Below are 27457 nucleotides of genomic sequence, written 5' to 3'. Positions count from 1 at the left end.
GCTAGTCTACAGAGTAATGCTCTTATTTTTTTTTGGCCCAGCTAAAGATTCAAGCTTGTTTACCCTAAGTGATACAAATTTGACAGTTGGGGTAAAAACTATGCCTGCTTCTAATTTCAAGGTAGAGATGTGGCTTTGAGCTCCCTGAGTTAGGAGAAGAAATTATATAAAAGCCTCCCATTTTTATATGAGAGCTTTAACCACTAGAATGCTATTTAAAAGAAGGAACCACCACTCTTCCTTCATCTTCCTCTTAAAAGAAGGTGGCAGCTGCTGCTGTATTTTGTAATGAGACTAACAATATGGGTTAGGTGCTCTGAGAATGCCCACCTGACCCAGTCCCTAAGGGGGCATGGAAGAATGCACCAGTTCTGTTTCCTGATAGGTTTTGGAATGAACAAAGTATTGAGTTGATAAACCCAGTCAAAAATCAGAGCGTATATGCTTTAGGGTGTATGTGGAAGTAAAGCTTTCAGATGTATAGGAAATCTTAATTTTAAAAAGCTAATTTAGAACAATTTTTCAATTATTCAGTCCATCTAAATCAACAGCAAGTGGAGCTAGTGGGTGTTTGGGCATGAAAGGAAGGAAAAAGAACCCAGAGCAGTCAGTAGTTTTGAGCAAGTTTAAAACTAAGGCAGGCTGCTAATTTTTATGATATGGTGCTGTTTTTTTGCTGAAATTCCCTGAAACAAATACTCGCTATTCAGTAGAACTTGTCTTAGATGGGGATGGATGATAGAATATTTGCTCACATAGCCCTATATCTTCTTACAGTTCTGATTATTTTCACTGAAATGTCAAGCTCTGGTAAGTGGAGAAAGCCTTTATGAATTCAAATGTGAAAAAATTCAATTGCTTAACAATCCAGTACCTGTTGACAGTTTTGTTTTTCCTTCCTGTGGGTGAGTATTGATGTTAAGGAAGTAGTATTTGCTGTGCTGTCCTAATTACTAGATTTTGATATTCTTTTAGGTACTGGATATAAATCTAAAGAGCTGGAAAATCTTGATGAAAGTCAGACACTGAGGATTGGAGGAAAAGAAATTGAAGTGATGGGTGTAATTTCAGCACAAGACTTCAGCAGTGGCAGGTGTTTTCAGACTGCAATAGAGACTCATAACACAGTTCCAACTACTTTATCACAAGCTACTAGAAAACCATTCTGTAATCCATTCAAAAGACCCTGTCAGCCCAATACTAAAGAGAATATGCTCAAAGTTTCTCAAAGCTACAAACCTCGCCATGATCCAAATGCTTCAAGTAAGATTTAGATTGTTTATTTAAGCATGCTCTGTCCTATAATAAAAAAGTTGAACATGTAATCAAAAATTTCATATTCTCCAATGTATTACTGAAGTATTTTTGAGATACAGTAGTAATGTTTCTATTAACACCATATTAGGATTTTATCATGTGTGCTTTTAGTAAGTGTAAAACCCAGAAATGCTTTGCACTGCATTAAGGTTCTCATAGGTAATGAGAGTTAATAATGAGTTAGAGTGGTTTCTAAGAGTTTTGCCAAGAAAAATGAGTATATTGAACAGAGAAGCAGTTTGACATATGCTAGATGTTCTGTATGAGTTCCAACTTCCCACTGGGGTCAGCGAAGTACTGACAGAATACAGCAGCGTAGGAATTACAGTGGAGGATCAGTAATAAAGAGGTTAAGCCAGATTCAAAGAATTGCTCCTGACAGTGCCTCATCCTTCACAGCCAGTGAATGTAATTAAACTGCCCAGACTCAACAAGATATGTTTTGGAATAAAAGTTTTTTGTTTTGTAATGCTAGACCTACCCTGTGCTGAAGAGCCATGAGAGTTCACAAATTACGTGGAAACAGGCTGGATAAGCAGTTGTATAAGAGGGATCTTGTAAACATTTGATAGTCACAGGAAGCGGCATTGCTTATCTAAACAAGGAGTACTCATCTATCTATCAATAACAAACCAGGCATGCAGCCTGCTGATTAGGAACAATATTCTCCTGAAGGGTTTCATCTTTGAGATGAAAGCTAAAACTGTTTAAAGAAATGTTATTAAGTAGAGCAGTGTGTTACTTTTTAAATAAAAAAATGCAAGTTTTTTGCACATTCTTATTACAGTTTTGCCCCATTCTATTTCTTACCTCCTATCCTGAAAAGTACAGGAGTTTTCAAAGCTGCTACTTAGCTTACCGTTCCGTAAATTTCCTATCATCCTCTCCTTATGTAAATAAACAATGAGATCCTAATCACGTGGTAATTAATGACTCATTTGCACTTTTGTAAGAGCAGTCTTATTAGCACAGCCTTCTGATCTGAATTCAGCTTGATTATGTTGTGTCTAATAATGTTCCTTCCTGTGGTTTCAAGATGATACTGCATTAATTTTTTGACCTAAAATCTGGAAGAGCTGAAATATTTGGTACCCAAATTAACTCCTTTGTTTTTACACTGCTTTGTTCAAAAGCTAGGTTTTATTCTAATTTTTTTTCTTCTGTGGCTTATCTGCTGGTGAATTTGAGTACTTCCTATGAGATATCCCTAAACTGATATGGAGAGCCCTAAATGCATCAAGAGGTGGGATCTTCAGTCATTAGCGTTGCTCACACAGGAGAATCACATGGTTTATTTAAAGTTTTGTTACATAACCCCTTTCAGAAGGTAATTGAGACACTTTCCTAGACCAGGACTTTGGGATACAGTTCGCTGACTACAAACCATGTTAATTCAGTAGAGCTAACTGGTATTTGATCATTCAGAGGTGTTCATGTGGATGCCTATGACAGTAGCCGATTGAAATGCAGTTTCTTCAGAATGGAATGCCATTTATCCTCTTGCTCAACAGTACAGGGCACACATGACCAAGACATAAAGCCCTGTCTTCCATGTATGATTTCTAATCTTTTCGTCCATAGCTCATCTAAACCTTGTTTATTCCCCATCTCCAATGCTGAAAAATGTTGTCAGAAAAGTTGTCTTTTTGTCACCATTGGATTTTGTATATTTACACACACAATTTGGTGTAATCCATCAGAACTCAGCCCTTTGTCACTAGGAAAAAATATCCCTGAACAATACAAGCCTTCAGCCAACCGACACCCATGAACAAAATGTCAATACAGATGTACTCTAGTGGCGTAAGATATCAGAAGCTGTTGCCCATTCTGTCCTCTAACAATTCAGCTTTTCAATGAGGGTGTGTAACATCAGTTTAAGCAACCAAGTATGGACATTGTCTAGCAAAATAATGACATTAGAGTTTATAAACCAATAATAAAAATTATGACAAGCAGAACTGTTTTTCAGATGTAGCCAAAGCATATTTTCCAATACTTCATGCTCTCGCTGCCTCTGTATGTCTTCCAACTCGTCAACTTCTTTTATGCATACACTCTTGCAGCCTTTGTCAGCTCACTCTCAGTTCAGCCCTCTTTTTTAACAAATCATTGTCTTTTTATCTCTCTTTCTTTAAGTCTTTTGGGTATCTACAAGAACATCCCTTTGAAATGTAGTGGTGAGACTTTAGCTACGTCTTTGTTTACGTTCTTTTTCCTAAACTTTCCTTTAAGAAGTCTCTTAGAGCTTCTTCTGATTAGTGTTCAAAGTAGTTGTGCAACATTTATTAGGTAAGCAATTTCATGTCATCATGCAAAATACTCAGAGATTTTCCAGTTTGTCACCCTTACATTTGAGAAAAGTGCAAACCATTTTAGAGTCGTATATAAAGGATTTTTTATTTAGAAGGCTATCTAGATGCTCTGTTATTAAATCTATTTTCTGTTTGAGAATGAACAACATATTAAACAGTATTTTTAGTGGTTGTTAAATCATATGTTTATTCTGTAGTTAAATTAGAGGAATAACACTCTTTGTTAATAGAGTAAAAATAAATGATTTGTACTATACTTGCATGTGTTTTGAACTTCAAGATTCTTTAGTTATGCCAAGACCAAATGCAAGTCATCAGTGGATGTTCAATAAGGCTGGTTTACCTGTGGTGGATGTAGTTGTGGATCCTTATATTGTAAATAATCTCCGACCACATCAGAAAGAAGGAATTATATTTCTGTATGAATGTGTAATGGGAATGAGGTAAGAAGATAATTATCCTTTTGGCTTGCAAAACATAATCTTTTCATGTTCATGTTAGAAATTTGGCAATTTGAGGAAATTGTTCAATTAATTCATGTTAATAAGTTTCACCCAATAAAGGTTGCACAGGGTTTTTCTCATCTCTATGTAGCTTCATGCTTTCTTGACTTTGCCAGATGTGATGAGGAGCTAGTACGCCAAAAGGCCTGTCAGTTCTATTAAAAATATCAAGCCCTGTAAAGACAGATACTGTCTGACCTATGATAAAGCCCACCGCTTTCTGGTAATTCAGGTATTTGTAATAAAGAAGCTGAAATACCAACCTGCTGGAAAAGATACAGTACTATTTTCAGAAGTGTTTTCTCAAGTTATAGATTCCTTAAGGTATATGGAAGCATTAAAAAGATAATGTATTTTGTAACATTTTTAATTCTAAAGAAAGATTCAAACTATTTGGTTTTGAAAGACTAGTGCATTAATCTAGAAAACAGCAGGAGTTTCACCTTAAGGACTTCTGGTGTAACTGAATGAAAGCCTACAGTAGAGCATTATAAGTATGAACAGGATCTTCATACTTCAAGAAACAATCTCAAAAAATGGTCCTTAAACCAGTTGTAACTAATAACAGATATGTCTTTTAAAATGTTACTACAGCTTAATTATTTTTTACAGAGTTAGTGGCAGATTTGGAGCTATTCTTGCTGATGAAATGAGTTTAGGAAAAACTTTGCAATGCATTTCGCTTGTCTGGACTCTTCTGCATCAGGGAGTCTATGGATGCAAACCTGTAGTAAAGCGAGCACTAATTGTCACCCCTGGGAGTCTGGTAAAAAACTGGAAAAAAGAATTTCAGAAATGGCTGGGAAGTGAAAGGATCAAAGTCTTTACAGTTGATCAGGTAAGATTTATTTTTGAAAGGGGATTAGGTCATATTTGACTCTTTAAATAGGACTTGTGGTCTGTTTGGTTTTTTTTTTTGAATCAGGAGACCAAAACTAATAATTCTCTAGTAATATTTATCTGGAATACTTCATTTCTCCTTCAGGTAATTGTCCATGTGTCCATTTAACTGTCAGTGCCCAGGTGATAACTCAAGTTCACCTGACTGTGTAGCATATGTCTGTCCAATCTTTCTTAAGGCTTCACCTCTGAAGATGTAGGAGGTGATATGGTCCTCCTTGTGCCTCTTCTATTTGAGGAAGAACTTTCTGTTGTATGTCACGATGCATTCATGTAACAGAGCTTCTAGCCTGGCTGACTTTTACTCAGTTTCTTTGGTGGTTCCATTTGCTCTGTACTGAAAACCTTTTCCTCTTTGCTTCAGCTGTCTACTTCAGGTTCCTTTAGAAGGTTATTCCCTTTATTGTTACTGTCAAGAGGTAGGTTCTGTAAGGATGATTTAAAATCTGAGGAGCTGTCAAACCTAGAGACTCAGAGTTAGATACTATGAATAGTATCTCATGTCTCCAGAGGAAAGCAGGTAGGTACATGTCTTAGTACAAGAAGCTGGATGATACTGATCCCTGGCCCTGCTATGGTGGAGCTGTTCCGGCTGGTAATGGTGCTCCCACGGTCCTGCATTGCCTCAATGAATCCCATGGGCTGACAAAGTATTCCATCTGGTCATCTCCTCAGTAAACCTGTAGGGTCTTGCCTTTGTTTTTGAAACACAAAACTCTGGGTACTGTACTGCAGAGACTAAAAGCTCTAGCATGCACTGTGTGCTTCGGTGGTCTTTATTGGCCACAAGTAAGCACCTAGTAAAGTAAAAGACAAATGAGTTTAAGAGATGAGGGTATAGGATCACTGAGTTTTTTTCTGGAGGAGATCCACATCTGGCTCTGGTGATCCACTAAGACTTTTCTTGCCATGTATATTTTCCCTTGAAGTTTGGCTCAATACCTCAGTCAGGGGGTTGGATCCCCTCAGGGCTTGCATTTGTGAAATTGTAAACAAGCAACTTGCTTGTGCCTTTGTTAACACTTCTGAAGCTTCCAAATTTAAGCTCTTTTTTTGTAATTTACAATCCAGTATTTATTTTCCTAAGATTTCTGGTCCCCATGCCCCTATGGAGTGGGCATTCACAGCAGAAAGGCGAGACAAGTTGTTTAGCAAACACACAAACTGTGTTGTCTGTGTATACTTTCAACAGTCTGCCCTACCTCTACTTTTTCCTCTGTCCTGTATATTTGAATTGCACCAGTGGAAGGAGGTGGAAACACTGGAGGCCTGCACCTCTAAAATGTAAGGGAGAAATGTGACGGGTACCTGTATATGGACACAACTACTTAAAATGTCTGAATAAAGCACTCAGGGTGTAAGGCACCACAACAGTTAAATGTGTTACAGACAGTGCATCTTAGACAACTTTTGGCTACTTTTTGAAGTAACCAGACACTTAGTCACCAGTGTTTGCTAGTCTCTAGATGAACACACTGAATGAAATAGAATGGAGACTCACTTGACAGCTTTGGTTGTGGTAAATGAGGGAAATAAAAAAATCTAAATGATAAACATGCAGTATCTACATTGGTGCCTGCAGCAGAGATACAGATATTTATTTTCCAAAGTTATTTTTTAATCTAATAGTTCCATACAAGTAAATTGAAGAAACCAATAGTACTTCATTCTAAAGATGACCTATAATTCTTAAAGCAACCACATTTGCTTTTAGTTTCTTGCATTATCTTTATTGTCTGTATAGAAGAGTGAATATTTCAGACAAAATGAAATTTTTTAAACTCTCTTTTATGGATTTTACAAAATTATGTAAAAATAATTTGTAATTCTTTGTATTCCACTCTTATTACCATCAGATCCCCCAAAGTGCTGAATCAGCTTATTTCCCACTGAGGCCAATACACAAGTGTGTTTCAGTAATAAGCACTCTTTGCAGTGCCTGCCTTTTCAGGAATTCGTTTCAAGACATGGCGATGAAGGAAACTGACTTGTCAGGAACTGTAATGTAATGTAACTGAAGTTGAGAAAGTTTCTAAAAGAAGTAGGTACAAGGCAAAATGTGGTATGGTGACACTTTTACCTGAAAAATGAGCTAGAAATAATTGAATGTTTTCTCTCTGTTTTTATAACTAATCTTGGGAGGAGAAAATCCGAATTTGCTGACAATTATTATGACACAAAATGACAATACCATTTTTTTCCCCTTTTAATTTCAATAATTTTAATATTCTTATCCATCTGACTGGAGCCATTTGGAATTAAGGGCACGCAGCAGCTTTTAAAGACTGTGTTCCCAAATAGCAAGGAATGCATTGTCATGCAAAAGCAAGACACAATATGACTTTCCTGGGGTATAAGGAGGGATTTCAAAATAACTTCCTGTCTATCTTTTAGGGAAAAACAGCAATTATCATGCTGTTATTTCTTCAGTATAACTTAAAAGTAAGAGCTTGTCTCAACGTTTTTTTCTATTCTTGCATATAAGGAATACATTCAAAGAACTGGCAGTTTTTAAGATGTGACATGTTTTGCTCACTTTCACAGTGAGGCACTAAGAGCTGATTCTAACCCTTCAGTAATAAACTCTAAAAAAACAGTACATTTAACTTTATCTGCTTTTAAAATGTGATTGCAGTTTATTTCTGTTAAAATGCAAGTGTCATGTAGAGGACATTTGGTCTTAAAATGAGGGCATCCCCACAAAGGTTGCATTTAGGTCTCGTTAATCCATGTTACCAGCATTTGAGATGTGTCTGAGAGAATAATTCCATTATCTGTTGATGGAGAATATCATTTCTGCTGGGGTTGTTTTGATTTGTTTTTTTTTTTAAGTCAAAATGTCTGGAGAATGACTTACTTAATTCAAGGTTTACACTGCTTTGTGATTCAGCACTTTTTAATTTACACTTCAGTGTCTACATTGGATTTGAATTGGTGCAAAGAGCAGGTCTGGGATATTATGGAGCTCTAATACTGATTGACAATTGCTCCATATGTAGCTCTGAGCAACTCGCTTAAACGTTTCAAGTCACTTTGGGTAATTGCAAAAATGGAGGCTATAATACAAATGTATCTTGCAGCTAATTAAGAGGATAAATTAATTATTTGAATTTAGCCTGTAAATTTATTTTAATTTTTATTCCATCATTTGCTGCTGTTATTATATACAGTGGTGGATATATTATGTTTGGATGTAGGGGGCTTATAATATGTCAGGGCTCTCCTGATCTTTCTAAGGGGTTCAAGCAGGCCAGAAGAGTTGTTGAATTCCCAGGAGAGGGAAGATGGAGGCAGTTCCCCAGTACCCCAGCACTTTTCCTGTATTCTCAGCTCATGCCCAGAAGGTGTAGGAAAACAAAATGCTTTCTGAACCCTGGGCATCTTCTGATGCTTGACAGTCCCCCCCAAAAGACAGAGAGGTGCTGTGTCCATCTCCTGAATTCCGGGTAGGGACGGTAGTGGCTGTTGCCTCCATGGGTCGGTGCCTGGGACTGCTCTGTGACTCTGCTCCTGTGTTGGGAGTGGAGGTCTGGGGGAAATTTGCTGTTCCTATTTTGAAACTACAAGTAAAAATACTGGCCAGAAAAGCTCTTCACTACAGTCCTGGAAGCAACAGGAATGCCGTGGTGCAGTCCAAACCCCTGGGGGAGGCAGGGGAAGGGTTGCATGCCCTTGTTACCTGCTCGGCACCTCTCCTTGCTGCCTCCGTCATGGGCTTGTCCTCTCTGTGAGCAGGGTGTGGGCACTGGTCTACCAGAAGCTACTTTGGGGGACCTAATGTGGCAAATTTGTCCCATAGATTCATCTGAATCACCTACTAGGAAGTTATAAAGATTGTGATAAGTAAGTGGTATTGCTTTTTCAGTGTATTACACCATCTGGCTCCAGACTTAGTTGTCTGTGTCTGGTAGCTGATCTTGTTTGGTAATAAAAATACCCTCTTAGGCTCTAACTAGATTTGCTCTCAAAATTAAAGAGGTACTTCAGCTTCTGAGCTGGGACCATAGTCTGCTTAGTTCGTGAACAGTTAGGGAATAGTGGGTTTATTATCAGGCAAAAGTATTTGCCTTGTTAAGAAAGCCATCCTTCTTGACTCCTGAAGAGAAATGATCGCTTGCTTCAAATCATCTCAGCAGTCATGAGTCCATATTGTGCCCCCTTCTTCTAGGAGAGCATATAAAATGTTGACTTTTCAGATTATAGTGAAGGTTTCCTTTGTTCTCTTGGGATTGCCAAGTAGATATGTCTTGAATACTCACTAGGAGGTGAAGCTGTCATAGATTAATAGTATTAATAATTTGTTGCTTATGAGCCACCAGAGTGCTAAGGAAGCTATTCTATTAAATGGCATTGAGTATTTTGTTTCAAGTTTATTTGTCCCTTCATTAATTTTTGAACATGGTTAAGAACTGTAGAGATACCGCACATGCGTATTATCTAGTTACTCTTTACATCAAGCTGTATATAACTGTCCAACTGCTTAACTGACTGGTTGCGAGTGTTTAGCCTTGTGCTTTTCTTTTCCTCACTGATGAATAGTGAATCAAATTTAGTAACTTTTGAGGTATTGTGTAGTGTCAGTACTAAAGAAACTATGTTCTGGCATGTGTAGCAATTAAAAACAAAAATATGCTTTTTTAGTGAGAGCTGTGTAAAATCTGTGTTGCATAGGGGCTGCTTGGGGTTAGGAAGGAGTGTGGAGGCAATTCATATCTGGAGCTAAGGTAAGGGACATGGTCACGGTAGAATTCTCCATTTTTACCCATAATCACAAGAAAGGCTATTTTTTCCAATTCTTTATTCCATTATAGGTTGCACTTCTGAAGCAAACTAAACAACCTTAGTACATTCACAGGTCTGTTCAGAAATGTAACTATTTCTAGGAAGCTTTGGGGGGAAAAGCTCCCTGTCACATTACAGTGACTTTTTGTGTTTCTTTTTAAAGTTGGTTCTATCTGTAATGTCTAGAACTGTTCATCTCCTATTCTGTTCAGACTCCAGTGCTATCATACAAACAGCTTTTGTTGGTTTTCTTCATTGTCGTGTTTGGTAAAAAATAAATATACTAACCAGAATGAAGTGTATTTAGGAGTTCAAAAGTATTCATGTCCATTGAAGGAAAAAGGTTTGAAAGGTGTATAAAGGTAGAGGGGCTCACAACTACTTTCTGACCATTAATACAGTGTTTAGGACTCAATTCCATTTATAGATGGACAGGCATGTTCTCTGGAGATAGTTATTGGCTTCACGCTCTGGGTCCCAGCTTGCCCTTGCCTGTCAGCCAACCTATCGATGCTAAGGGTTTGCTACAAAGTGAATATCGTAGTCCATTTAAAACTACATGAGGAATTTTAGTTTGGTGGAATATATGTGGTAACTTCTTGTTGAACCACATCACACACTGCAGCTGGAGATCCCAAAGTGAATGTACAGGCAGTTACTTATGTCTGTTCATTATCTCAGTTTTAATTATCCATCTGAAGCTCACCTAAATGCCAGGAGTGGGAAGCTGTTACAGAGAGTCTGTGCTTTTCACCTTCATGGTAATGTGTCTCAGAGGATCTGAAGGCCTGAAAGAATAATAAACTGTCAGTTAATAAGGTGGTAAAATTCTAAATTGCTGTATCAGATCCCATATTTCTTTTGCAAATTAGGAAAGAATCAATAATCCAAACTCTTGGAGGAGGCAGTAAATGTTTTGTGTCACACTGGAAAAATTTTTGTAGGCACTGGGTGATTAAGTAATATGATGAGTGATCTTCAAATAGATAGTTGTATCATGTATTTTCTTTTATGCTTGCAGGATCACAAAGTAGAAGAATTCATCAGTTCTCCACTTTATTCAGTTATGATAATCAGTTATGAGATGCTACTGCGCTCGTTGGATCAAATTCAGGCTGCAGAATTTAACCTCCTTATCTGTGATGAAGGACATCGTCTGAAAAATAGCTCTATTAAGACAACTACAGCCCTCACTAGTCTGTCTTGTGAGAGACGAATTATCCTTACTGGTTAGTATCTATGGTTACTTCTAATATTTAGTTATGCTAAAAGTGCAAGGTGGGGTAAAGGATAAAGATACTGTAAGTACAGCAGGAGTACAGTATAAATTTTGGGAATTGGTATTAAATACAATATGTCTTGTGAAAACAGATTATTTCCAAAAATGTTTTATAAAAAATTCAAAATTTATCTAATTTCAGGGACTGGCGAGCAGTCTGGGAACTTCTATAAGAGAGTCAGGACTCTGTTTATACACAAGCATTGTTTTCCTTTGTATTTATTTAATCAAATTGATTTAGAAATTAATTTTTTTAATTCATTTGTCACAATAACTAAATTTGCAGTCTGTATAGTTACAGACAGTAGTTTATTAGTCATGATAAAGTTGTAGATTAATTAGTACTCTGAGTAATTCACATTGAAATAAGACATCTGTCTTCAGAGTGCATTCTCAACATTAAACTCTGAATTCAATGATTGTACTTCTATCAGTTTCAAGAAAAACCTGAAAAATGCAGAATTATTTTTTTCTCTTTCCAGGTACTCCAATCCAAAACGACTTGCAAGAATTTTATGCATTAATAGAGTTTGTAAATCCAGGAATACTTGGTTCTTTATCCACATATAGAAAGATATATGAGGAGCCTATTGTCAGGTCCAGAGAACCTTCAGCAACAAAGGTATATTATTAAAAAAAAATGCAATTATAGCAGAAAATTCATAGAGAGCATTGTGAAATTTACTTCCTATGGAATAAAATGAGGTTTAAATAATTAAACTCTGCCTAGGTTATTCAAAGCAAACAATTTTTTTGCCTCCTTTGAGGATCCTAGATCTAATATATTTGGGGGGTTGGATGCTACTGTGCATTCTCTGTCTTTTTTTGTGTGTAAGGTCCTAGTTCAGTGTTCCCAGCTTATGTTTAAACCTGTTGGGGGGTACCAAAATAGTTGGAAAAGTTGGCATTTTGGCATAGTTCAGGACTACTAATGGTAAGGAAAGCTTTTCAGCCTCCTATTTGAAATAAAATACTGTTGTTCTCCAAAGGGAGGTGGAGGAATACATGCCTCTTGAGATCATAGCACCTTAGCTGCCTATTCATAATCAGGCAAAATGTATTCTTCCAACACCTTGCATTCCCACAAATACCATGCAAATTGCTGTATGATTATATGCTATTCATTCATGGTTTCTTCACAGTACTGCAAAATCTGCATGATTTTGTTGCATCAGTCAAGAAATTCTGGAATATAAATTGAGCCTTGTATGTCTTCTGGGACATTATCTTCCTTTGTTTAAGACTTTAGAAGCCAGACCTAGAACTAAGCTAATGCAGTCATAGTGATTGGAAAAGAACCAACCACTATAGCCCTGTGTCAGAAAGTGTTATCATACATTTAAACTGTTCATTTCTGCCTAATTAAAATCACATAGAAAATCATTGCGATTGCATAGAAAATTATTGTGATCACATAGAAAATTATTGTGGAATCTTGATGGAATGCAAAATTGGCACTAATTTTGTGCTTTGTTCTTTTAGGAAGAAAAGGAATTAGGAGAAAATAGAGCATCAGAACTTACACGCCTAACTGGACTCTTTATTCTTAGGAGAACTCAGGAGGTTATAAACAAATTTCTCCCCCCCAAAAAGGAGAGCGTAATCTTCTGCCGACCAACAGCACTGCAACTTGAACTGTATCGAAAACTGCTTAATTCGCAAGTTGTTAGGTCCTGTCTACAAGGCAGACTAGAAAATAGTCCTTATCTAATATGCATAGGAGCTTTGAAAAAACTTTGCAATCATCCTAGTCTTCTCTTTAAAGCCATAAAGGTATCTATCTGTGTGTGTAGGGGGGACGCCTGCAATTAGTCATTTCAGCAAACAAAGGTCACTAGAAATATGTTATGGTCAATGTGCATGTTCCCAAAGATCATTTCATACTCTCTCCTCACATATGACTTGCTTTTTAGGAGACAGGCTTTCAAAAACGTACGTGTTAGGAAATGCACACAGGGAATATATCTAACATGTTTCCTGTTGCCTTAGAGTATTTTCTTGTTCTTTATTACCTTCTTTTATTTACCCTCTTAATCTTGTCTGTGAATGCTTGTAAAAATACATACAAATGTGAATTTTACAAACAACACTTATTATAAAATAATTTTTCTATAGGAATGTAATTTTGAATGCTGATGCATCTGGATAAATCTTTTAACTCAAAGTTAGTTAGAGAATTCTCTGTCTGCTGGTTCCTCTGAAACCTCCCTGTCCGCATGATGATTTTCACCCTTTCTTGTGTACACTTCCCTCTTCAAGTTCAGTGACAGTGGGAGCTGCAGGCTCTATGTGTCAGAGATACTAGATGTCTCCAGTTCCAGTTTTACTGGAATCCTATCACTGTGCAACTGGTTATTTATACAGAAATGTTCTCATTCCTATAGGTAAATAGTGTGATAGCTAGAAGTCAGTAAAACTTATTTCTGTGGCCACTAATCAAAGTCCAAGCAAGTTGAGTGGAAATATAAATCTTTCTTTAAAGATGTTCTTCCAGACTTTGTAGGGATGTCCATAGCATGAACCTGCCTGTGACTGACAAAACTGCCTATGTTCACTGAATTTACTTCATAGTATAAGTATCAGAAATTTTTCGTAAGTGAAAGCTTAACTCTTTAGAAACTAATGGGAAGGTTAATGCAAGCCATTTATTACTGTTGTGGTTTTGGGATTTGGTTAGTTCAACTTTTTCCTTCCTGTGAAACAATGATTTTCAAACTGCAGTAAAATATTACTTGTATTTTTTATTTTATTTTAACTCTGTTATTACTTGCTAGCTTTTCTTCATTTCCAGTTACATATCTGAATCTTAATGACACTATCTTTCTAAAGAAATGAATGTTTGTGGAGTTTGGTAATAAGGTATCATGGGGTTTGGAAAGAATAAACTGAGCATTGATTTCTTTTTCCAAGTTTAAAATCTGACTTTACTGTGTGACTATCTGTTTGGTCTTTTAGAAAGAGAAGTAGAAGTAAAACACATTTTTCAGTTCTCAGTATTTCAACTTGTTCTCTACTTAGTTGTAAATAATGTCTTAGATTATAGGATATAAACCAAGGTGTAAATGCTATCAGTATTTTAAACTGTGCTTTCAATGCAGTAATGGGAGGCTATTGTGCTCACATGATACACTAGTTTATGGTGGCTTTTGATGTTTCATTTTTTCTTCGTAATAAAAATATTAGCAAAGTTTAACAAAATTATTTCAGAGAGGACATGGAGCTTGAATCCTTTTATTTTTCATAGGAAAAACGTGATTCTGCGTGTGATGAGCATGACGAATCCAGTCTCTATGAAGGTTTAACAGATGTCTTCCCACAAGATTACACTCCTGACACTTCCTCTGAAACTGGCTCAGGAAAGCTGCAGGTGCTGGTGAGGCTGTTGGCTGCAATCCATGAACTCAGCCCTTCTGAAAGGCAAGTGTGAAAGAAAAGTAAAAGGGAGATATGGAGGTGATCTAGTTATTCTGTTTTGCTTTTCAAATGTATAGTGACGTAATATTCAAAATAAAGGCTTTGCAGAGGTGCTAAGTATATTTATGCCTTATACTCCTGGCTCTTCCTTGTTAAATTACTAAACTAGGATTTGGAGCTGGCATAATTTTCAAAGTTGCTCCTTATATTATTTCCAGCTAAATGAACTTTTCATGCTGAGTTCCAACAACTAAGAAAGTGTTTGCTACAGCCCCTGTACTATGACATACTACCTGTACTTGCACAGACTTTCTAATGCCTTGCATCTCCTTGAGGCAACTATTTAATGTATTAAATACTTAAAATTACACAAAAATATTTTTAGTTGCTAGAGTATGAGTTCTTTCCTCTTTTATCGTGTTTGATTATTCAGTGCTTGCTGCCTTTTCTGTGTAGGGGACGTTCACAGGAGTAAGTCCCAACAGGTGACCTGGCACAGCAACTGCTTGTGTCCCCCATGGTGAATGGCACTGACAGGCAGCAAAGCCTCTTGCAGTTTATGCTGGACTTATAGAATGCACAAGGCCAGTTATAGGGGAATTGCTCATTCATGGGAATCTCACATACTCTTGTATCCCGTGGTAAGATTTGTGTGTGCCCATGCCCTAAAGTCCAGCTATTCTAAAAGTATTTATCTTTCAGTTTTTATTTAAGTTGATGCAAATTGGTGCCTAAATAGGACATGCTGCAATTCAGTAGTGGGAAGTAACAGCATATCTCTTAGCACTGATATAATGGAGTTTGTTTCTTTCCAATACTCTTTTTTTACAAATCAGAAAAGCTGAGCTTGTCATGGGTATTTATATGCCTAACATTCATTGAAACCAATGACAGCTAAATACCTAAATGAACTAGCCTTATTTCCTCTAGCCAAAAAGTATGGGAAGTTTTAGGAAAAAGCAGCGTCCCCTGTATCAGTGCTGTGGAAGCTGCTGAGTTGCAGCTAGTGTTGAGGCTTTATTTTGCAACTTCTAAAGTTTTGCTGCTTAAATTCAGTACTGTTTATGGGTTTTTTTGTATTGTTTCTCTGCTGTCATCAGTACTAAATAGTTTTTGCAATATACAGGCTCAATCCCAATCTCCTTAAAAAGTATATATTCTATTTGTTAGTGAAAACAAAGGTAAGAATTTTAGTTTGACAAAAAAAAATCAATCTTGCAAAGTCTTTACAAACAAGTCTTGGATGTAGTTCATTTGTAGAGTCAACTGTAACAACAAAAAATACTTTAAAACAATGTTAACATGCTAATTTACCAGATTTCTCCGAATTATCTGTCTAGTTCTTCTGTATTTATTTTTAATCAAAAATAACTTAAAAAATGGAGCATCTTTGATGGAATTTTGTAAATTGAGTTTAGAGTACAAAAGACCTCACCAAAAAAGATCTTGCAGCAAATGTCCTATCTGCTTATTATTTTATTTATGGTTTAAATTCAATAGATCTTTCTTTGTTCTCTCAGTAGAATTGTCCTCAATACCTAGAAGGATAGAAGTTCTAGATTTGCAGATCTCTGAAACTTATGTAGTCAAAATTTCTGAGGAAAAACATTGACATAGTATAGGCCATTAGTTTAAGGGACCAAGAGACTGATTTAACACTACCCTGCTAAAACTATAATGTTTATGAAGTCCTTCGCTCTCCCTCATCCCCTTTCCTTTCAATCTCAAGATGTAGGCAAGAGGCATTGTCTTCTTATGTGACTCTCATGATTTTGTTTCTCAGAATTCTCCTAGATTGTGTACATAACTCCACAGTAGCTTTTTTAAAGTTTTGCTGCTTAAATTCAGTACTATTTATGTTTTTTTTGTATTGTTTCTCTGCTGTCATCGGTACTAAATAGTTTTTTTCAATATACAGGCTCAATTCCAATCTCCTTAAAAAGTGTAAGTAAAAATGTAGGGCCACATATACTGTGTATTAGCCTCTATGACACCCTTTGCAAATGTACTTTTTCTTAACAACGGCTATTTTGTGTAAGTAGAGATTAAAAAATAATAATCTATCTCTGTGGTTGGTCCTGGACCCCTGCAATCTGTGCATTAAGTCAAATTCTGTTGGAAAAAAATACTTAACATGTGAATGCTTGACAGTAGATATAATGCATCCAAATCTTATATGTGCTTCAAATTAATATTAAATGTTTTATGTTTTACAATTTATGAGTAATCTCAGGTTGATGTGTAATTTTTACTTGACTTGTGATTTTTATTTCCTTAGATGTCTTCATTAATTTGTTACTGTACTTTAACTTTACCAAGGTCTAAGATAACAAGATAACTTCTTTTCTTGTTTGACAGAGTTGTGCTGGTATCCAATTACACTCAGACATTGAATATATTACAAGATACATGCAAACGTTATGGATACTCTTATACTAGACTTGATGGACACACTCCTGTCTCCCAGAGGCAACAGATTGTTGATAGTTTTAATAATAAATTCAGCCCAGCTTTTATCTTTTTGCTGAGTTCAAAGGCTGGGGGGGTAGGACTGAATCTGGTTGGAGCATCTCATTTGATCCTGTATGATATCGACTGGAATCCAGCTACAGATATTCAGGTCTGACACAACTGTGTACGTGTGGGTTGGGATGGGCATCAAATGAGTTCTTGATTGATTCTGAAATGTCTGACTTTACATGTCTTACTGCTACCTGATTATCATTCCATCGTGTCAGGACAAGTATAATATCGGAGGAAAGCTCTATCTGAGGGGAAAAAAAAGAGAAACGTTTCTCTGTCAGATTATATATGTTGGTATCATTAGAAGCCCCCTTGCAGTAAAAAAAGAAGAGAGTAAATTCTAGTTTCCTTCGAGAAGTGAGTCATGTGCCCCCTGTGTCTCCTGATCACCTATTAACTGGAAAGCTGTTGTTTTCTAAAAAGAAAAGAAAATTATGATTAGATTGTGCAGTGAGTGTTGCTGAGAAAAACAAAACAAAACCTGAGAAAAAGGGAGAGGTCCTGAGCAGAATTAAGAGAATGAGAAAATCATGTGGCAGCCATGCTAAAAGAAAGAAAACAAAGCCAAGTGTCATGCTATTCTTGTAATGGTACTTTTGATCTGAAGGGATTATTTAGTTGGCGTAAGAATGCTTGGTTAAAATACTTCTTAAGAATAACAGTTTTTTAAAAGTCTTTGTATAAACACAGTAAGAAACCTCTGATTATACGCTAATGCTAAGTGCTTAATACCTGAAATAAGCTCTGATTCTTGGCCGTACTCCTGTTTCAAGTGTGAATCAGTACCCTCATGTGGTCACTTGTCTTGTTGCTTGAAACAAGAGTCGGTAAATCAGTCAAAATTACTACAGCTTGCCAAATACTGCATGCCCTGTTGTGAGTACCTGTACCAAATATGTATTTGTAATCCTTATGTTTTTGACAAAAATCCTATAACTGTACTCTCTCAGTTACTTTTTTGTTTGTTTAAGATTTAAAGGGTGTACAAAACACTAATTTTACAATTTTAATAGAAATGGAAATGTCATTTTTAAAGATATATTGTAGCAAAAGTGTTTCTGGAGAATAGGAAAATGATGAATATTCCTGTGAGATATTAAACCGTTACTAATGCTTAGAAAACATGAAGAGAGAATTACTGGCAGGAAAGAAATGGAACCCCTAGTTTCATACAGAAAGAAAGAGGAGCATAAATATTAGAAAGTAAATCACATTTTAGAAGTTATTTACAGTTAATACCAGAAGGTTTTTATAAAAACAATCAAAGACAACTATTAAGGAATGCTTTGTTTGGACAACATCCTTTTGAATGAGCTAGCAGAACTGGTAATTTGATGAGAAAAGGCTGCAAGTTTTACCTAAAATATAACTGTAGAGCAGGCTGTTAAGGATCTTAATCTTTTTGCTTTCTTTAGGCAATGGCCAGGGTGTGGAGAGATGGTCAGAAACATACTGTGTGCATCTACAGACTGCTAACCACAGGTTGGAGATGATGTTCAGACATATCCTAGAGTGAGAATAGCTATTGACATTTTGTCAATAAAAGAAGTGGAGGGAATGTTTTTGGAAATCATTCATTCTTTAAAAATATATATATAATTCACTCTGAATTGATTTAAAATAGAGATATCACATCGATTCATTTGCCTTTGCTTTGCTCTTGTTTTAATAGCTGAAAATAATAGTTCAGCATTTCCTATTAATATCGTTACAAAAAATGTATTTGACTATTCTTTTTGAGAAGTACAGGCCAAAAATTAACCCTATGTATCTACTGTTTTTTCAATACAGGCTCAATAGAAGAGAAGATTTATCAAAGACAGATCAGCAAGCAAGATCTTTCTGGGGCAGTTGTAGACCTTTCCAAGACATCTGAACACATCCACTTTTCCACTGAGGAGCTTAGAAATCTCTTTACACTTCATGAAGATTCCAGCTGTGTTACCCATGACTTGCTTGAGTGCAATTGTATGGGAAAGAAAGATCATCAAAGTGAGTTTCTTTTTCATTATCTCTAGCTGTCGCTGATGAAGGCCATCCATTTTCAGTATATGGTCTGTCACTGGAGAAAACTCTGACACCCAGTAAAATAGGATTAAAGTAATGAAATTCTTTGTGGGATCTTCCAGATATTGCCTGATTTTTCTAATCTATAGGACCCCTTAACAAGATGAAGAAGAGAAAAGATTCGCTCCTTGCAGTAACAATCAGTGCATATATCCCACCTCTTAATTCCTTGAATTAGCTATGGCCAGCAGGACTAGTGACTGATAACAACCAAATGAGGTTATATAGTATTTTGTTTCAAACTAATCAAGGACAATAATGATTATCTGGTAAAAATGCAACAAGTTAGTTCAAAAGCTGTTTACCTGTGGACAGCTTCACCAGCAAGTACCAGATGAAGATCTGGATAATGATATGCCAAATCTCTGAATATAGCCTTTCGTTTCACAATTATTAGCTAATGTTGATGCAGGATGATTAAAATAATCATTTGAGAAATGCTGGAAGATGCCCTGGCAGTTGTAAACCCAAATTGTAGATTTTTGCATCTATCCTTTCTGCGGGAACATGACTCTCTTGTTCTTTCTGCATGTCAGAATTGTGTTAATACCATGTTGTATGTAGGTTTAAGTAAGGAGCAGGATTATTAAAAAAAAAAAAGTATTACCTTGTTTAAATTATGTTTACACCCCATCCATTCTAGTTTTTGTAGCTCATCCAGTTTCTCAAAGGAAAGAATGTCTATTGCCCTGATGTATTTCTTTCCTTTGGGCATGAAATATCCATATACAATATACATAAATGTGATAATGAGGTGGAAATATTTATCTCTTCTAAATGTCACAGTAAAACCACGATAAAATACCATAGTAAGATACCACTGTAAAAAGAGCCAAAGAAATGGCTACCAGAGTGTTCATATTCTTGACAGACACAAATAAGGAATTAAGTAATACAAACCCAATGTGACTGTTTTGCTTGATGGTTTGAATGCCTCCAGGTAACAGGCTAAAGTTGTATTCCTTTCTCATCTCATTCTACCCAAAGTGGGGGAGGGCTTGGTTATTGAAATGCATAATACTTCTGTAGCCTTAAGAATTTAACTTTCTCCTTTATTTTTGCTCCAAATATTGACTTAAATGTCTTTGTATCTTTCTTTAATGGTTGAAGAATTAGACCTTCTGTTTTTGCATAGGTAAATATATAGCTCAGATGCTGTTCTAAAATATGCCAGCTTCCAGTTAGGTACTGTTACAAGATCTGTGTGGAAAAGGCACCTTTGCTGTTAAATGTTAGCCATGTTTTCTCACTAATGTGCAATGAGGCAGGGAGTAGAGCTCCTGGACTGCAAAGATCCAAAGAAATTTTATAACATTACTTCTGTGGTGAACACAGGTGCATATAATTTTATTTAGCATTTAGCAATTGTATTATTACTCTTGACTGCTTTTCTTATGCTTTGAACACATATTAGTTTCATCAGTTCAACCACAGCTTCAGCCTCTTGAACTTCAGGGCAGTGAATGTAATCAGAACTTCAAAGGTAATCATGTCTTGGTCCTACTGAACAGAACCTTTGTGGTGGTAAATCAAAGAAAAACCTGAAGGTCATTCTTAAATTTAAGTGGTGGAAATGAGCAAGGGAAAGTTTGGCGTCCTAAAGAGCAGGTAACTGGCTCAGCAGTTCCCTAGTCAAATTGCTGTGAGTGGTGGTCTTCAGTCTGATCACCCCAGAATGCAGCTACCATTAGTTGGTCTCTTTGCCTTTCCCAAGACCAGAAAGCTGTCCAGTTACTTCGCTGGGGAACCAGATTTCAGGTTACTGGGAATGGGTGCTATTGCAGAGAAGAGGCCAAGAGCTTTCACTCATTATGTCTCCTACATTTCTAGCAATCATGATTCAAAAGATAAACTGAAGAGGAACAAAGCAATATAATACAGGCTACACAATATCTGAGCTTAAAATGAATTTAAGACCTAATTATCTTGGCACTGGGATCTCCATTAGACCTACCAATGAGACTGGGTATTCTTGATCAAGATCCTGTTGTCCATTCATACTGAGGCAATCTTTAGCAAACCACAGGACTCTAGAAAGGAAGCAATTAACTGCATGTGGATCTTGCAGATGGGTTGCTTGCTCTTCTGGTTTTCGGATGAGCTACAAAGCTGAAAGCCTATTATTTTATCGGATCATGGTTTAGCTTATGGAGTTAAGAATGCAGAATCCCTAAGGATTTGAGAAGTTCATCTATCCTAAATTTTCTTCTGGACAGTAAAAGATGTTTCAAGCCTAGCACAAATGTACATCATATGTCAGTCAAAAGGAAAGTCTTATATGTATAAGTCTTTATGGGCTCTCTAGGTAAAAGTTTCAAAATCTCAAGAATACTCTGAGTCATCATGCTGCTCATATCACTGATCTTTCCTATGAAACTTTGTTATGAAAATATTTGACCACATGTTTTAAACTAATAACAAGTGATGCAATTTTGTCCATCCAAACTCATTTCTTTGTCACATGTGTGAGATGAATCATGAAGTCAGCAAAACATAAGATACTCTGCAATGACCTGGTATTGCTTGGGGCTCTAGAATCCTATGTGTGAAGTGAATTTCTGCCTACGTGCTTCACAGGAAATAGTCCTCTCCTTACTGTGACACACAATATATACAATATACTGTTAAACAACTTGGCATAACCAGGACATACGAAGTGCACTAGAGATCAACTTCTAGTGTGCTGAGTCAATGAAATAGTTAGCTATCCAAACTATTCTTAGCTGGTTGCAATGACTCCTCTGGGAGGAAACAGAAGCCAGCATGAGATTTGCTGCAGCATACTTCCATATTCAGAGTTACTTAAAGAATGTGGACAGCCAAAATGTCACAGAATTAGGAAGAGAGCACAAGGGAAATTGCCAGATAAGGCATTTCCTTTTCCATCTATTTATAAAAGGATTTGTCTTTGTGCTAGCATATGGTGATTTTGATAAACTCAGTCAGTGAGCAAGAAAGAGCCTTTCCCCTCTGACTGTGGATACATAGGTTTGGTTTTCATTGACATAGAAGGATTACACTTACTGTTCTATTTTTCCCTCATTCATTATCACCAACTGGCTTACTGATTCAGACTAAGAATCTTCTGTCTCAGTTTTCTCTGATTAGTCTGCTGTATCATTTTTCAGATCCTTCCTCAGAAAAGCCTTCAGTGTCTAGAGGTTGCCAGCTTGGACAAAACCTTGGGAAGCCTAATTCAAAGAAACCACTCTCCATGTCACAGTTGATGCAATGGAAACATTTCTCTGGGCGACATCAGATTCTAGATGATCCTTTCCTTGAAAGGATAAAGGAGAATGTTTCTTTCATTTTCCAGAATGTAGCTAGTCCGACTTCCCCCACCTAATAAAACTTAAACTGCAGGGAAACTTGTATTTCCCTACAATTTTCATCCTCCTCCTCATAGATATAGTAAGCAAATGATATGCAGTTACCTTTTGTTCTTTTTGCCAAATTCTGTTTTGTGTCTTTCTGATGAGTTTCTGTGCAAATGTTATTCCTGATGTTTTTACAAAGTTACAGCTATTACTAAGTTAATCATATATACAATAATTATAATACAGACTTATAAATCTAACTTTCCTTTCAACTCTTCTATTCTTTTGGTATCATAATTAGTAAGATTGTTTTTATACATATTCGCATGTATGTTTTTTCTGTTTTATAGTTTTCACTTGATCGTAATGATTTATTACCTGTAAATGTGAAGTTGGCAACTCTTCAGCCAGATTTTAAAAGACAGATTAGGCAATACTGTATACATAAGTATATATGCTGTTTACAAGATTCTGATTGGATTTATGTTTTGACAGCTAAGTTACAGATCTGCATAACTGCAGCTTTATGACAAGATAGCTGTTTGTTTCCTTGGATTTACAATTTAATGAAACAAGGAGTAATAGCCACTGAGGTCCAAAATTCTGAGACCACAGCTTAATATTATGTCAAAATCTTAAGAAATTCTCCTGTTGCTTTTACTTGGGAAAATAAACAGACTTCATTCCTCAGACATAGAATGCAGGCTTATCTCATTTTTAGCTAACCACATACAAAGACTCTTTTTGCTGAACACTGGAGTATTGCACACACTTTCATTGTATATTTTTATTATGACCATATTTTCCTTCCGTCTGTGAAGGTGCAAAAGTTTGAAATCAAATTATGGCTTTTAAGTGAAGTTTGACTTTGGACTTTGAAAGGCTCAGAAGAACAAATGATTGGATAATTTTCAGAAATACTGCAAATTTGTAGGATTTTCAAGGCCTTGAGCAAGAAGAGAGCTCCATTGTGGTGATCCTGCATTGTGCTACATGATGTATAACCTCTTAGTATTTGGTACATGTTGTGATACTGGTGGCCCATTAAAAAGCCCAACCAACTTTCAGAAAAAATTAAAATTGGTTTGTTCTACACATTATAGTAGTTAGTGCTCTCCCCTAGTTCACAGTTCATCCTAACCCATCATCAAACCTTTTCCTTACTTTTTGATGCTGTTCGGAAACTGGAAATCCCATGCACTGTGCAATACAGATGTAGTAACTAACTTCTCTTCATCATCCATATCTATTTCAGAGGGGTTTTTGAATTTTCTTTGCCCCTAATAGCTAAATGTCACAAGCAAATAATGAAAAATGAAGTGAGGGAATGATTGAGAAAGTCATTAAATACAAACATTATAAATGGTAAGTTTTGCTGGCATGGCGTTTGTGTTCCTGGTGACAATTAGAATGATGTTAATGTCTTGATAAGTGTATTGCTGTTGATAGAGTTTAATTCTTTAAAATTTTAGTCTATCTGTTACAAAGAGCCTGTTCTTCACCCTGTATGTGATGGAGCCTGGTGGGTGTTCTTACCCAGGTGCTGTGCTGTTGTGGTACCCATTTTCTGTTAGACAAAGCCTGTCAGACACGTTACAGTTCCCACAGCTTATTTTAATTAACATAGGCCAAAATTTGCCTGTGGCTATGTAAGTCAAAGCCAGATTCTAGCCAATCTTTATATTAATGATTAATGTAATTAATAATAATCTGAGACCAATAATATTTGGATCTGTGCTGGCCAAAAGTTTCTAAAAGTTCTGCTCTTGTCACTGGTTGTAGGAAGCATGCCAGCATTCTCTGTTCTCTACTGATGCTGATCTCATATGTGGTTTCTTGCATCTACATGAAATAGTGGATGCCAGTATGGTTCCATTGCTGTTTTGCTTGTGGAACCCTGGTCATTTCCACTGAATACCCACATTAGTCCACTCTGGTTTGGAGCAAACCAACTGGAAACACTGTTGAGGAAACTTGGACATGAAACAGGAAAAAGTTTGCTTCAGGGTCAACACTACACCATGTTTCATCTTCTCTGCCTGAGGCAGTCCAGGGGTATCTCAGCAGGCCTTCTACGCTCACATGTTGATTTCTGCCCTCGGACAATCCTACTTGCTGTTGCATCATGCACCCATCCACACAATACTACTGTAGCTGCATGCTGGCAGAACACAGTCTGGCAGAGAAGCCCTGTTATTTCTTGGCCTGCAGGGTAGTTTTATTTTTGGCAGCTTAAAAATAAAATAAAAATTGTTGCAGGACTGCCATAAAGTTCTTGCGGTCAGAGGAGATGAGCCCCCAGACACATATTGCTGTATGTGTGAAGATGATCTAGGCTCAGGTCATTGTCCTGAGAGGGATTCTTTGTGGCAATTATGAGGAGATGAGCTATAGCACTAAGTAATGCTGTCTCAAGGTTAAAAAGCCCAAAGTACCCTCTACAAGGACATGCAATGCCAATTACTGCTTGGATATGATTCTCCATCTGTACCCTGCTATGCCAAGTTGCACTAGAACTCTGGCGGCAGGAGCTACATGATTATGCTTAGTGGAAGACTTGTTGGATAGTCCTCCAGCATGCCAAATGTACACCCGTCTTTAACCCTTTAGGACTTCTGGGCATGACTGCAGCATGTATGTGCTTCTTAGTTACTCATGAAAGACAATATGATCCAAATAACAGGTTGCATATGGCATCACCCATGATGCAGATTGAAACTCTGATTCTGAAATTTGTTGTCTCCTGGAAAATGTGAGTTCTCACTGGAAGAATAGGTTGTGTAAGATATAGGAAGCATGAATACAGACTCTAATTTATTATGCCATCTGTGATCCTCCCACAGTAGTCTACAAAAGCCTGCAAAATGAGACTGTTAGCCCATCCTGCTGACATAATTGTAGTATAATCTGTATTTTCATACAGGGTGCAACATATGCAGATGTGAATTTCTCCAGCCATAGGTGAAAGGTTTCTGCTTCAAAGGCCTTATGGTGATTTTACCCTAATGTGGTTATTCACTGATCAGGTTATGTTGAGAATTTCAAGTCTCTACAAGGTCATGTTGCCCCTTTTAACATGCCTGGAACCTCAGAGGGTGAGGAAGGTGGCTGGTGCTGAAAGGCAAGTGTTAGGTCCTAGGAGATGGTCTCAGGTGTGGCTTCGGGATTTACTGCTAGTGATGCAAGGTGTAAAGCACTATGGGGTTTACATCACATGGTCCCACAAATCATTACTAGCCTCCTGCACCCAAATCCTGCTCTGCAGAAAGGGAGAGGCTAGGGCTGTTGAAGTCACAGCTGTGTCCTAGTGCAGTGCTTGAAACACAAGGTGTTAGTTGATGTCCTTGGCTGCCTATTCTAGTTTTTGCCAGATGCAAAGTTTCATCTGCCTAGTGGTCATTCACATGGATCCACCCCAAAGCATGAAGCAGGCCTAGCAATAGCTCTGAAGTGGTGGCTTCTTGAGTGCTGCAAGAGAAACGAGAGCAGCAGAGACCACAATTGTAAGCACAATGGCAGGTAGCTTATCTTTTCAACAAATGCTAAGCAAAGGTTGCCAACTAGTGTTTGGCATTTATCAGTGCTACAGAATCAGTTAATATTTATGGAGAATGGTGGTGTGCATGAGGCAGCAAGGGGTGAGTGCAGTGCCTGCTAAACGGACCGTGAAAAGTTTGATGTGAAAGTTTGGGGGTTATCAAGTTAGTAACCATCAGCATCCTCTGAATTGCAGTCTAGGTGTGTTAGAGAGCACTCACACTGAATAACACAGATTTGAGCTGGTTTGCACCAGTGGGCTTAGAGAGCAAGTGCTCACTCTAGCAGAGGAACAGATCACAAAGATGATATACACATCTTCTCAGGGAACAGTCTGCTAATCTTTGAATGGCTGCTTCAGAGCTCTGAATCCCACTGGGCAAGGAGTGTTGTCAACCAGCCCTCAGATTCAGCAATCGATGTTCTGTTCCTTGCCAGCTTGCAGCTGGGAGGAGGTGATTTTAGAGGAATTCTGTTATTCTGGTTCAGGGCATACTGCCAAGAAGACAAGTGTACTGTATGTTCTGGATTTAGACCTACCCTGATTTTAAAAAGTAGAAGAGGTGGTTATTTTATTTATTTCTTAGTGCAACATCAAGTTCTATTAACCAGTTCCATATGACTGTTTTTGTTGATTCAATTTTTACATATACTGGCCCCCTTTTTTTCTTTTTGTAATTCAGATCATGATTCCATGTTGTTTTTCACTTGCAGACTAACAATCCAAATTATATTCAATGTGGATTCAATCATTCAATTATTGTCAAAGAAATGTATAGCTTTGGGTGTCATACAAATTTTTATGATAACTGCAACAGACGTATTTTGCATTATCACAAGATGCTGACATCAAGTCTAGTTAAGGATCTGCCTTTTTCAGAGATCATGAAGTTCCTTGACTTGTCATCTGCTGCAGAAAGGGTGCCAAATGGTGACTGAATGATTCTGTAATGGAATAAACTCACAGGAATTTCTTAAAATGCCAGATATGGAACAGACTTTTTCAGCTGCCTGGGGTTTCCAGCAGGAATTTGCAAAGAGAGATTCCAGCCCTTGCAGGCACACACAAAAGGAAAGTAGTTCTTTCATGTGCTTTCCACTGAATGAAAATTTGATGTAAATCATGGTTGTTTATGTGTGGCTTAAATAATGTGCTTGTGGCTAAAAGATGTGGGAAGGCTACACAAAACACTGAGGAAAACCACTTTTGGCTTTGTACAATAACTGAAGGATGAACTGAATTGAAATCTGTTTTTAGCAAGGCCTTGTGTACTGTTAGTACAAAAGCTAGACTGGTCTCTTAAAAGCATAGACAGAATTTACTGTACCTACAGAATTCACAATGTATGATGCAGTGTTTCACTCTCAAGGGGCTAAGTGGCAATAAATGTTTGCACAAGCACCACAGAATCAGGACCCAGATAAATAATATGGAACACTATAGCCATCTTACAAGTATTTTACTAGAAACTTCCCTGATTAGATATATTGGTTGCTACTATC

General features: G+C 37.0%; 1 protein-coding gene across 5 annotated transcripts in view; it reads left to right on the top strand.

Annotated features, from left to right (window-relative positions):
• Positions 1–27457, top strand: part of RAD54B (RAD54 homolog B) — a 101750-nt gene that overhangs the window by 46789 nt on the left and 27504 nt on the right. For 2 of the 5 annotated variants that reach the window (XM_067290298.1, XM_067290296.1), the window contains exons 5-16: positions 976–1263; positions 3913–4075; positions 4748–4973; positions 10839–11046; positions 11579–11718; positions 12579–12869; positions 14341–14513; positions 16869–17130; positions 18449–18515; positions 18825–19025; positions 20515–20583; positions 22229–23736. In XM_067290298.1, coding sequence (XP_067146399.1) covers positions 976–1263; positions 3913–4075; positions 4748–4973; positions 10839–11046; positions 11579–11718; positions 12579–12869; positions 14341–14513; positions 16869–17130; positions 18449–18515; positions 18825–19025; positions 20515–20583; positions 22229–22446 — 2306 coding nt within the window. In that variant the 3' untranslated portion in view covers positions 22447–23736. Of the gene's footprint in view, positions 1–975; positions 1264–3912; positions 4076–4747; positions 4974–10838; positions 11047–11578; positions 11719–12578; positions 12870–14340; positions 14514–16868; positions 17131–18448; positions 18516–18824; positions 19026–20514; positions 20584–22228; positions 23737–27457 lie in introns of those variants that run through there. The other 3 variants (XM_067290300.1, XM_067290297.1, XM_067290299.1) reach the window with 3 other exon arrangements.

The sequence above is a fragment of the Apteryx mantelli genome, chromosome 2 (assembly GCF_036417845.1).
Source record: "Apteryx mantelli isolate bAptMan1 chromosome 2, bAptMan1.hap1, whole genome shotgun sequence".
In the NCBI taxonomy this organism is placed as follows: domain Eukaryota; kingdom Metazoa; phylum Chordata; class Aves; order Apterygiformes; family Apterygidae; genus Apteryx; species Apteryx mantelli.
This window is presented reverse-complemented; position numbering and strand designations above follow the sequence as displayed.